This window comes from Strix aluco, chromosome 12 (assembly GCF_031877795.1).
Source record: "Strix aluco isolate bStrAlu1 chromosome 12, bStrAlu1.hap1, whole genome shotgun sequence".
NCBI lineage: Eukaryota > Metazoa > Chordata > Aves > Strigiformes > Strigidae > Strix > Strix aluco.
The window spans coordinates 4,307,296-4,319,492 of record NC_133942.1 but is presented as its reverse complement, the minus strand read 5'-3'; the positions used below and the strand labels follow the sequence as shown (position 1 = coordinate 4,319,492).

Genomic DNA, 12,197 nt, shown 5'->3' with positions numbered 1-12,197 from the left:
CCTACCAGGTTCAGCCCATGATGCTTCTCCCTATCCTCCAGCATCCATGAGGGTCAGGAGATGGAGAAGAGCAAAATTTGAGCTCTGCTCCCCTGATGCTGTTTTGCAAGCAAGCCATTTCACAGAGGCTTAAGTCCACAAGCCGGTGGGATCTTTGGGATCTCAGGGGTTTTGGCTAATAGGATTCAGGTAGCTGCGCTTCAGCTCAGGAGCCCACGTGAGAAAGTGTCATCAGAAGAACGCTGGGTTCTTTGCTGCCAGAGAAAGGTCTCTGATGTTAAAAGATGAAAGGGGTAAAATGGAGCAAATCTCACTTCTAAAGGAAAAAAAGGAGGCTCCCTTACCCTGCAAACCTGTTCTGGGCACGTGGGTTATCAGGAAGACCCTAGGATGCCCCAGCTGCAGGGTTTAAATAGACTTATGGGGAGAAAAGCTGTGTTGCAACAAACTCTTCAACCGCAAGGAGGTGCAGGTTCATCCTGGGTGATGGTTGTCAGGAGGAGGGCAGCAAGTGATGGGCATGACTCAGGCTTGTTGACATCTCCTAAATCCTGGTTAGTTCAGGATCCTGAATTTAGAAGATGAGATGTGTCTGGTTATGATAACGGTTAAGATAAAAGCTTTTTAATGTCCATGGTGTCCCTCATACCCAAAACTCCATCTTTTATTTCCACTCTGTTGAGTAGATCTGTAGAGCTGGTCCTCAAAAGATTAAAACAGCTGCATATATGATATTCCTCCATATGTACTACCCCCATATGAGTCCTTTTTCGGTGTCAGTTTTAATATTAAAATACCCAGGTGGTTCTTCAGAGCTGCATTAAATCTCCCTATTTGACTGCAGGCACAAAAATTAACATCTATTGTCTTATAATGGACCATGGGAGGTGGTCTTGGTTTCTGGATCTCCTGTACATGATATCAGAGCATGGACAGTGTGATTAGGTGTGAGTTACCATTTGCAAAAGGAGTCAGTGGAGACCCTTGTGATGCTCGGGAGATACCAAGGGTGGGTGAGGGCAGGATGCAAGACACTCTCTAATGATAAAGCGGGAGCCAGGTGCCCTGAAATCAAAGCCCTGGTGATGCTCCCACCCAAAGCCAGCAACACCTGACAGATCACGCTTCCCATCATGGGCTGTGGGCTTTGCGGAAGCTCATCCTGCCACCAGCCGGGCTTGCTTGGAAGTCCAAGTTGCGCTTGGTCCATCAGCTGGCCCATCATCTGGTAGCTGGTCCATCAACACCATCCTCACCACCTCCATCCTCACCCCCTCCAACGTGTTGAGCCCTTCTGGTACCTCTCCCTGCCTGGGATGAGATTTTCGAGGGTCCTGGGTGCGACCGCCAGCAGCGCACTGAGCACCGATGGCCAGGGCCATCTTCTTCACTCCTTGGGAGAGCAGTGTGGTTGGCACCTGAGATGTTTGCAAAATCACCTTGGCTGGTGGTGGTGACACCGTTGTCTCTCTTCAGGGCAAAGGACGTGTGCGACGCGGCGCCTACCCCAGCCCGACATCTCCCGTTGCTGTGCGCTTGCCCTCGGTGACGGATGTCCCCGAGGAGACCATGAGCAGCGAGGAAGCCATGGAGATGGAGGTGACGGAGCAGCAGCAAGTGGCCATGCAGCAAGAGGAGAAGGTGCTGACTGAGCAGATTGAGAGCCTGCAGAAGGAAAAGTGAGTTTAATCCACATCCCCCAGCTATAGGTTACCTGTGGATGTTGCTTGACATCACATCGTTGATGTGCTGCTCACAGGGTGACCTGGAGGACTCCATCCCTCCATGTTATCTTGGCGTACATGCATCCCTTTCTTCTCCTCCCCACCTTTTTGGTCCCGTTGGGTCAATGGCACTGGGTTGGTTTCGGCAGGGAGGAGCTGACATTTGAGATGCTGACACTGGAGCCCCGCGCCTCCGATGACGAAACCCTCGAGTCCGAAGCCTCCATCGGCACTGCTGACAGCTCTGAAAATTTGAACTTTGACTCCGAAGGAGCCATCTCCGATCGTTCGGGTAAATCCAGGTGTTCTTGGGTTTATCATAGAATGGTTTGGGTTGGAAGGGACCTTCAAAGATCATCTAGTCCAACCCCCCTGGAATGAGCAGGGACATCTTCAACTCCATCAGGTTGCTCAGGTTTTTTGATAGCTCTTGATCTATAGCAATTTAAATGGTTGTAAAGAGGGGAATTAAGGGTTAAAACACATGGGCCTGGGGAGGTGGTTTGTAGCATCAAAGGTTTGATGGGGGGGTGAGTGCTCCTCCAGTGCTGCTACGTCATCCTGGGTGATGCTACCTGCAGCGAGATGCTGGGAACATCCTGCCTCAGTGGTGGATGTCCCCGGGGAGCGGCACCAAGGTGTTGGGTGGTTTCAGGGTGTTAATCCTCTGGTCGTCCTTCCCCCACCTAGAGAGAAGCGTAGCACTTACCTCCCTGCGCCCTGCCAAGGCGGAGGGGCCGAGCCGGCTGCGAAGGCACCCCAGGACGCGGCCAGACCCGGCGGACCCAGCCGATGCCTCCATCTCCTCCTCCTCCTCCTCCCAATCGTCCACCTCCTGCTTGCCCCACCTGCCCCGGAAGCGCTTCCAGATGTACTCCAAATCGCCTTTCTACCGAGCAGGGGGGTCCGGCGAGCCCCCCGAAACCCGGGCAAGCCCTGAGGGCTTCGTGGGACCTCTCCGTTATCCTGAGGACCGGCCTCAGTTCACCACCCGCGGGACGTTCAACCCGGAGAAAGGCAAACAGAAACTGAAGAGCGTGAAAACTTCCCCCCCAAAAACCAAAGAGCCCCCAGATGGGGGGGTGGGGGGGGGACGCAAGCGAAACCCCGAGGCCGACTGCGCCACTGCCCAACCCCTCGTCCTCCTGGGGAGCAACGAGTTCATGGTCTGAGATGCTCCACCCCGGGGCTGCGTCGCGCGCCGGAGCATCCTCCCTGTCGCCAGCACCGACAGTGCTCCCAATGGCTTCCTCGTTAATGCCAGGAGGATGAATTCTTAATTAAAAAGGCCGGTGGGGGATGGTTTTAACGGTGGCCTTAATGGGTTGGGGGGGTTGGACCGGGGATGGAGGGGCACTGGCCAGCTTCTGCGCCCTTCCCCTCAGAGCATCCTGCATCTCGGAGCATCACGCCGCCAAATCCTCGTGCCGAATTGCCGTCGCCTGTCGGTAGGAGAAAACCAAGCGTAAAAATCCTGTGGGAGCATCCTGAGCCGGCGCCGGCTCCACTCCAGCCAGCCAAGCCCTCCGTGCTTTAACCACCTCATCCACGCCAATGCCAAGCGCATGGAAAAGCGTTAAAATCTGCCAAAAAATCACCTTTTTTTTTTTTTTTTTTAACATGACCTAACCACCTTTCCTCTCTTTTTGGAGACCATCAGTATTAAAAAATAATAATAATAATCAAGGACTACTTGAAGCTATATTTGTTTATATGCCGGTTACTGGAGTTTGTTGTAAATATATATATTATTTTTTTTTAATATTTTTCCCCAGACAGAACTTTTTTTTTTTTTATAATTATTATTATTTTTTTGGCCGAGGAGGAGGGAAGCGATAGGCTGAGCCGTCCTGCCGGTGTCACCACCGGTGTCACCATCCATCACTTGCCGCTACCGCCTTGCTCTATACATTGAGTTTTATTTTTGAACAAGGAATGCCTGGAGGTATAATTAGCATGATTTAAAAGCAGTGCCCATGATAGGACTAATTAGCAACGCAGGTAACGACTCAGCTCTTAATCCTTCCTGTGTCATCATCACCCTCGGTGGTGCCCGGAGAAACTCTGGGCACTGGAAAACCTCTGGAAAGGTGAAATTAGGAGCCCCGGAGTGCTAATTAGATCAATAAAGGCTGGATCTGTCCTTTCACAGGGGCTGTGCATTGCAGGTGGAGGCTTGTCCTTTCCCAAAATGCCACGAAAAGGGGGAAAATACCAAAAAATTGAATTTTCCTGAGCATTTTGTGTTTTCCCAGGCATCCCTGCATCCCCAGGTTTAGCCAAGCTGCCCTTCGGTCCCCTCTCCCCCTGCCCACAGGGCTGTTTCTTTTGAGGGATGGTTTATTTATTGGGGTTTTATTTTTATTTTGTTTTATGTTTTTAAATTTTTTTTTTTTTAACTTTTTTCAATGGGGGAAGGCGATAGGTGCCGCAGGGAGAGTGGGGGTGCGGGAACAACATCCACCTTGGCGCTGCATCCCGGGAGCGGAGCCAGACCAAGTCAATCACCCCCCAGGGGGGATGATTGGGGGGGAAAACGGGATTTTGCCATCCCCAGAGGGAAAAATAGGATTTGGGGACTGACCCGGGATGCCAGGATGTGCTGGGAAGGCAGGTGGTGGCCACCAAAGGGGAAGCTCTGGGGAGTCACCCCTAACCTCCCCGGAGCTGGATGTAACAGGAGCATCCCCAGTGCTCTGCGCCAAAACTAGCCATTTTCGAGCCGCTTTATCTAAAACCCCAGGAATTCCCCTCAAAGTGGCCAGGCTCCAGGCAAGGAGGCCCCTGGGCGTGGGTGGAAGGGCTCCCTCCTCATCCTCAGTTTTCTCGCCCTTGTGGCACAAGAGCAGCAGGGACGGCGGGTCTGGCTTAGGCAGCACCTCCAAATACGTGTCTATATATGTGTGTGTATTTCTTTTGAGAGATATATATTTCCCTTATATATATATATTTTTATATATATATAAAGGAAATATATTTAAAATAATATATATTCTATATATAAAGAAAATATAAAAAATATATTCTCTGTATAACTAAAAGTATATAAAGAATAAATGTTTCTTTATATATTTTATATTTCTTTTATATATAATGCTTATATATATAAAGAAATATATATGGGATATACTATATATAAAGAATACATATTTCTTTATATATTTTAATATATTTCTATATAAAGAAATATATAATGTATTCTATATACAAAGAATACATATTTCTTTATATATTTATATATAGACATACGTAAGAAATACACTGTATATAAAGAATGTATATTTCTTTATATTTTTTATGTATTCTATATGTATAAAGAAATATATGTTTCTTTATATGTATATATTTCTTTATATGGAGTATATTTCTCTATATATAAAGAAATATATCAGAAATATATATACCATATATAAAGAATATATGTTTATATATTTTCTCTCTATTTCTTTATGTCTATAACTGTATAAAATATATATAGAATATATATAGAAAATATATTTCTTTATATATATATTTGTGTGTGTGTGTGTGTGTGTGTATATATATATAAAGAAAAAATATACAAAAGAAATATATGCATATATATGTATAAGATCCCAGCAGGAGCTGAGCTAGCAGTCAGCACTGGACCCCCCCAGGAATCGGGGGAGCAATGGGGTGTTCCAGGGTCCCCAGCCAGTGCATCCCCCTGGCACCTCCCGCAGCTCTGACAAAGGGCCGGATTTTGGGGCAAAACATGGGGTTTTCCGAAGCGGCATGAATGTACTTACTACTGGAAAGGAGAGGGGCTGCGTGCTGTTAATTATTATTATTTTTAATGGAAATTTTTTAAAGTAATTTATAAGTCTGCTGCGTGTAAATTAAAAAGAAAGTCTGTATTGTAAGAGGATATATTATCCTGTGTCAGCCACGCTAGAAATTGTTTAAAAAAGGAAAAAAAAAAAAAAAAAAAAAAGAAATAAAAGTGTAATTCTACAAAGGCGAAGAATTTCTCATGCCCCGCAGCTGGGGGACGCTGCCGCTTCTCGAACCCCCAAATTACTGTTGGGTTTTCAGGGGGTTTGGGGGTATTTTTTCTTTCTGCCATCAGACTGTGGTATATATATATATATATAAAGTGCAATTTGTGGATTTTTCCTCAGATCCTCCCCTGGCTGTACAAAGCGGCTTGGCAAACCCCTGACCCCGCGCTAATTAAAGAGCTGTAACGAGGAGCGCCTGGCCTTGGGTGCTGTGTTTGATGCTGGGGGGGTACGGGCGGCTCCCTGGGGGCGGGGGCTGTGCTTCCAGCTCCTTTCCGTGCAGATTAATTCATTCAGATTATTTCATTCCTTTTATTTAGATACAGATTATTTCTATTCAGATTATCTATTTTCATCTCATTTATAGTCAGATTATGTTCAGATTATTTCTATTCAAATTATTCAGATAATTTATTTTTGATATCTTTATATTCAGATTATTTTCCTTTCATTTATATTCACGTTATTTCTATTAATTTTAATTCCAATTCATTCCTATTATTTCTACTCATCTTACGTACAGTTACCTTATTTATTTATTTTCAGTTTATTTATATTCAGATTATTAATATTCAGCCTGTGCCCCCCCACTGCCACCCCCATCCGAGGATGGGGACCCCGAGTCAGTGACACAAGGAGGCTGTCTGCAAAAGCCCTCTTTATTCGGAGTATAAAATCGGGGGGGTGGGGGATTGGGATCTCCCAGGACACGGGGACAAGGCTCTGTCACCGCGTGTCCCCTGGGATCATGGAGCTGACATCTGGGGGGGGGGGGGGGGGGGGCCTGTGAGTGAGGGGCAGTGATTGTGGCTGCAGGGGGCACACAGCCCTGGGATGGCATCACCCCCCAGCCAGTGTCACCCCTGGACTGGGGTCATGCCCCCGGGCTGGGGTCACCTGGGCCTGTGTCACCCCTGGCCAGTGCCAACCCCAGGATGGCATCACCCCTGTGGCCAGTGTCACCCCCAGGCTGGTATCACCCTTGACCTGTGTCACCCCTGGGCTGGTGTCATGCCCCAGGTTGGCATCATCCCCAGGCAGGTGTCACCCCGAGGCTGGTGTCACCCCTGGGTGGCAGTGGGTCCCCATGGGTGCCAGTGCCCCAGCAAGGGCGCCTCGCCTGTGTCCGTGGGTTCCTCCAGCGTTTGGGACAGTGGCACCTATCGAGGCACCCACCCCAGTGAGGTGCTCCCGGTGCATCTGGCACTCACCTGGGGACATCCCCAGGGAAGCTGCTCCCATGTCCCAGCTACCAGCACCACCCCATAGTCCTGGCCACCACCCTGGAGACGGGACCACGGGCACCTTCACCCCCTGCAGCATCCCAGGGCGAGGAGACCCTGGGTAGGGGTGACAGGGTGCCAAAGCAAGGTGACAAACAAGCCGGGTGACATTGGGGTGAGGGGGTTCAGTTCTTGAACATGTCGCACAGCAGCTTCTCCATGGGGGTGTTACCAATGGTGCGGCGGAAGAAGAGCAGCTCCACACGCTCAGAGGAGATGAAGCGCAGCGCCGGGAGGAGCAGCAACAACTTCCCGAACCTGGGGGACAGAGCGGTGGCCATGGGTGGGTGTCCCCACCCCTGGTGTCACCCATGGGGACGTGGGGACAGCAGTACCTGACGGGTTGCCCAGGGTAGTGAGAACGGTTGTGCTGGCCCAGCATCACCTGCGACTGGTCCTGCAAGTTCTCCACCTGCTCGGGGTCCTTCAGGCCACGGGTCTCTGCAGGGACAAGGGGGTGACAGGTTGGGTTGGGGACATGGGGACCGGCAGCAGTGGGTGCTGGTGGGCCCACTCACCTGGTTTGAAGAGCACCACAGCCTTCATGCAGGCGAATTCGGTGGGGTCAACAGCCAAAGCCTTGAAGCGGCTGAGGGTCTCCTGCAGCGCCCGGATGTCCAGGGTGGCCGGCAGCAGCTTGCCGGTGGCCGGCTCGGGGACAGCCAGCAGCGGGCAGCTCTCCAGGGGCATGGACCACTGGATGGCACAGAGCAGGAACAGCTCGCTCCATGCTTCCTCCAGCAGGATCACCTGGGGAGAGGGGGGAGGGAGCCCCAAAACCCCTGTCACCCCCAAAGCCTCCAGCACCTGCAGCCACCACAGCTGGTTGGGCTGAAGAACATCTTCGGGGGGGGGACCCCCAAGACCATGCGGTGAATGTTGTGGGGGTGCTCCAGCCATCCTGATCGCACTGGTTGCCTACATTTTTTGGGGTCCCCGTTGCCCCATAGGGGGGTTCCCAATGCCCCATGAGTGTCCCCAACCCCACCTGGTCACGGAAGGGCAGGTTGGAGAAGACGGGCAGATTTTTGGCCCATTTCACAGCCATGAAGAGGAGACGCGCCGAGGTCTCATAGACGTTTTCGGGGCTCGCCGCTGGGTATGGTGCCACCTGGTACTCGCCGGCTGCCCGCTCTGGCTCGCTGCCCGTCACGTCCACTGTCTCATCGGCTGCAGGGACAGAAGGGGAGGCTGGTGGTCACCCCACTGAGGGGACAGCCCCTTGCCTATCCCCTCCCCACCGGTGGCCACCCACCGTCCTCGGGCTCCAGCTTGGCGCAGGTCTCAGCCGTCATCAGGCTGGCCATGAAGCGATGATTGGTGGGCGGCGTGGGTGCTTGGGGACCCGGGGTGACAGCGACAGTGGCACCGGAACCACGGGGAGCCGGGCAGGGGGTCGGGGGGACCTCACGGGTGGTGGCCACGTGTTCGGGGGGCAGCTCAGTGTCCAGCTCGATGCTGTCCAGCCGGACCTGGGCTGTGCTGCGGGGCTGGCGCTCGTTCTGAACGGCTGCAGGGACAAGGTGGCATCAGCACCGGCCACCCCGCTGTCACCCCCCCGCCATCCATCACCATGTGTCCCCCCCACCCATCTCACCGTCCTTGTTCATGCCGGCTTGCAGGCACTTCTTGAGCCGGCAGGCCTGGCACTGGTTGCGGTGCGCCTTGTCCACTGGGCACAGCCCTGTCCCCGCCTGGCACCTATGGGGAGAGGTGGCACCCGGCTGCAGCCCCTGGGGTGGCCCCTGGCCCTGGCCCTGCCCCCGAGGGGTGTCCTGCCCCCCTGGATGCCATGTCCTGGGGGTGCTTTGTCCTTTTTTGGGTGTCTTGTCCCCCCTCAGTAGGTGCCCACCCTGTCCCCAACAGATGCCCTGTTCCAATGAATACCGTGTCCTCAGTGGGTGCCCTGTCCCCCCTCCAAGGGTGCCCTGCCACAGTGAATACCCTGCCTTGATGGGTGTCCTGGCCCCATGAGGGTGCCCTGAATCCACCCCCTCCAGGCCCCTGCCCGGTCAGGTGCCTGTCCCCTGGTCCCTGCCCTGCTGGGTTCAAGTCCCCCTGGGTCCCTGCCCCACTTGTTGCCCATGTCCTGGGGACCCTGCCCTGCTGGGTGTCCATCCTGTGGGACCCTACCCTACTGGGTACCTGTTCCCCTAGTCCCTGCCCTACTGGATGTCTGTCCCCTGGGGTCCCTGCCCTGCTGGGTGCCCCATCCCCTGGCTCCCTGTCCTGCTGGGTTCATGTCCCCCTGGTCCGTATCCCACTGGGTGTCCATCTCCTGGGGTCCCTGCCCCACTGGCTGCCTGTCCCCTAGTCCCTGCCCTGCTGGGTGTCCTTCCCGCTGGGACCCTGCCCATCTGGGTCCCCATCCCCTGGGCCCCTCTCCCACTGGGTTCATGTTCCCCTGGTCCCTACCCCCTTGGGTGCCTGTATCCCTGATCCATGCCCCTACTGGGTGTCCATGCCCTGGGGTTCCTACCCTGCTGGGTCTCCATCCCCTGGGTCCCTGTCCCTCTGGGTCCCCATCCCCTGGGTCCTTGTCCCTCTGGGTGCCCATCTGCTGGGTCCCTGCCCTACTGGGTGTCTATCCCGTGGGTCCCTACCCCACTGGGTATCTGTCCTCCTAGTCCCTGCCCCGCTGGGTGTCCATCCTGAAGGTCCCTGCCCTGCCAGCTGCCTGCCCCCCCACTCCCTGCCCCCAGGGGACACCCCACCCCCCCACCCCCCATTCCCACCTGTAGATGAGCTTCCTGCGGACACTGCGCTTGAAGAAGCCACTGCAGCCGTTGCAGGCATAGATGCCATAGTGCTTCCCACTGCTGGTGTCCCCACACACCTTGCACAGCAGCACGGGGCTCAGCGCCTTGCCGGGGGCTGGGCTCAGCCCTGCGGGAGTGGAGCCACCACATTCAGGGTGACTTGGGACACCCTGATGTCCCTTGTCCCTCCCACCAGCCCCTGATGCCCCCAACATCCTGGTGATGGGGTGGCTCCCACCCCCACATGGATGGGGACACCTCAGGGACTCCAGGGATTGCACATGGGGTTCAGCATCTCCCCATGCCTCAGCACCTGGGATGCAGCAGGTTGACCTCTCATAGGACTTTAAAAAAAAAAGGCGGGGATGAAATGGCATCCCTAGGGATGGGAACACCAGGTGTCCCAGTGAGGGACTCTGCGGCATCCCGGAGAAGAGACACAACCAGGGACCAGAGGTGTCCTGCAGAAGGACCACAGCTGGGGACACTGGGCATCCCAGTAAGAGGCCATGAGCATCCCAGAGAAGGGTCACAGCAGGGGAGCATGGTGACCCTGGAGAAGGGCTGGGGACCAAGGGCATTGAGGAGGGTTGGGGCTGGGGACTGCAGGCATCCCCAGACCAGAGGAGGACCATGATGGGGACCGCCAGCATCTTGGAGAAGCTATCAAGCTGAGGACCCCCAGGCATTCCAAAGAAGCACCACGATGGGGACCCCAGCCACCCTGGAGGACCACGAGGGCGACCCCAGGTGTCTTGGAGAAGGACCACAGTGGGGACGCTGGGCATCCAGGAGAAGAACCATGATGGGGACCCCAGCCATTCTGGAGAAGGACCATGATGGGGACCCCTAACATCCCAGAGAAGAACCATGATGGGTACTCTGGGTGTCTTGGCGACGGACCACGATGGGGACCTCAGCCATCCTGGAGGACTGTGATGGGGACCCTGGGCATCTTGGAGAAGGATCATGATAGGGGACCCCCAAGTATCTTGGAAAAGGACCATAACGGGGACCAAAGGCATCCAGAAGGCCGTGTTGAGGACCTTGGGCATCTTGGAGAATAACTATTATGGGGGACCCCAGGCATCTTGGAGGTGGACCATGATGGGGACCCTGAGTATCCCAGAGAAGAACCATAATGAAGACCCCCCCAAACATCTTGGAGAATGACCACAATGGGGACCCAGCCATCCCAGAGAAAGACCCCACCGGCAACGGCAATCCCACCGTGTCGCACCCACTCAAGCAGAACACCACTCTTACCCGTGGGGCTATCATCCAGCCCGGCGCTCACCACCGACCCCGCTGGTGACGCAGACATCCCGTACCCGACGTTCCCAACCTTTCCCTCTCCCCTCCCTCTGGATCCACCGCAGTGGGTGTCCCGGGGTCTGGTGAGGTGGTGGGTGCTCCAGCAGCTCTGCGGGCAGCAGGGCTCTTGCCTTGCTCTCTTCAAGGCAGCTTAGTGGCAGGCGCTGTGTAAGCAGCCGCCTCTTTGTCACCCTCTTAATCTTTAGTGTCTGCGCAGGGCGGGGGGGGGATCAATCAGCCACGCGATGAAGAATTAAAAAGGTGCTGAGCCCCAGCCCTGTAACCCTAAACCCCACGACACCCAAGCCTACTCCCTGCCCCTGGCGCGCTGCCGCAGGCCACCATGGGGGTGTCACCCTGTCACCGCCTGTACCCCACCCCCAGCATTGCAAGGCTGAGATTGCAGTGGAGGTGGGAGATGGGGCTTGAGGTAGGGACCCCCATATGTGTCCCCCACCTTGGGACCCACCAGGTCCTATAAGCACATAAGCTCTTCACTAAGGCGGTTAGAGGGGAATAACGAAAAGTGGTAATTAAGGGGGGTAATTTCCCTGCCCCCAAGCAATTAATTACCAGCCCTGATGGCAAGGGGAGGAGGGATGCTCGGTGGGGCTCCTCCATGCCTCAGGTTCCCCTCCCAGGGGAATGTGGGGGCCCCCGGAGGTGTCAGGCCGGGGCTGCTGACACTGCAGCGGGTGGGGGCCAGGTGGCCCCCGGGGTTACGCAACTGCTGCTAAACCCTCACCATGACAGGGCAGCACAATTTGGGATTTGAGGGCTTTAGCCGCTAAACCCCCTCTGCCCAGCTCAGGAGGATGGTGGGTGGCCACCGTCACCTGGCCTGGGTTGTATCCAGGGATGGGCCAGGCTGTGTCCGGGGGGGTCCCCAGACCCTTGTGTCACTCCCAGGAGGGGGGGGGAGGGGGGGGGTTCAGCCTGCGGCCCCAGGGTTGTTGCTGCCGTCTGTGGCTCTGGAGGAGTTGTCCCAGGGGACAGGCACTGGCAGCAGGTCCCTGGCTGAGGGCTGGCAACAGTGACATCAGTGGATCCGAGGGCTGGGGGTCACCCCTCCATCATCCCTGCCTGCTGCATGGC

The 12,197-nt window shown here is 54.8% G+C and overlaps 2 protein-coding genes across 10 annotated transcripts in view; one reads left to right on the top strand and one right to left on the bottom strand.

Moving 5' to 3' along the window:
* MYO9A (myosin IXA) overlaps positions 1–3,918 on the top strand; it is a 189,299-nt gene extending 185,381 nt beyond the window's left edge. For all 9 annotated transcript variants that reach the window (XM_074837279.1, XM_074837280.1, XM_074837282.1 and 6 more), the window contains 3 exons: positions 1,477–1,679; positions 1,874–2,016; positions 2,415–3,918. In XM_074837279.1, coding sequence (XP_074693380.1) covers positions 1,477–1,679; positions 1,874–2,016; positions 2,415–2,896 — 828 coding nt within the window. In that variant the 3' untranslated portion in view covers positions 2,897–3,918. The remainder of the gene's footprint in view (positions 1–1,476; positions 1,680–1,873; positions 2,017–2,414) is intronic.
* A 2,618-nt stretch (positions 3,919–6,536) lies between these two features.
* On the bottom strand, positions 6,537–11,198 carry NR2E3 (nuclear receptor subfamily 2 group E member 3). The gene is made up of 8 exons (XM_074837162.1): positions 11,055–11,198; positions 9,765–9,915; positions 8,627–8,730; positions 8,285–8,539; positions 8,018–8,199; positions 7,548–7,779; positions 7,365–7,470; positions 6,537–7,287 (listed from the first exon to the last, which is right to left on the bottom strand). The coding sequence occupies exons 1-8, from the start codon at positions 11,110–11,112 to the stop codon at positions 7,155–7,157; spliced, it is 1,221 nt and encodes a 406-aa protein (XP_074693263.1). The 5' UTR covers positions 11,113–11,198; the 3' UTR covers positions 6,537–7,154.
* Positions 11,199–12,197: the final 999 nt, after the last annotated feature.

Bases quoted from the DNA above. Each gene is read 5' to 3' on its own strand.
- NR2E3 (XM_074837162.1), bottom strand. From the start codon at position 11,112: ATGTCTGCGTCACCAGCGGGGTCGGTGGTGAGCGCCGGGCTGGATGAT. The intron at 9,916-11,054 runs GTAAGAGTGGTG...CCACTCCCGCAG, and splicing joins GCTGGATGATAGCCCCACGG to GGCTGAGCCCAGCCCCCGGC. The intron at 7,780-8,017 runs GTGGGGTTGGGG...CCCTCTCCCCAG, and splicing joins ACCTGCCCTTCCGTGACCAG to GTGATCCTGCTGGAGGAAGC.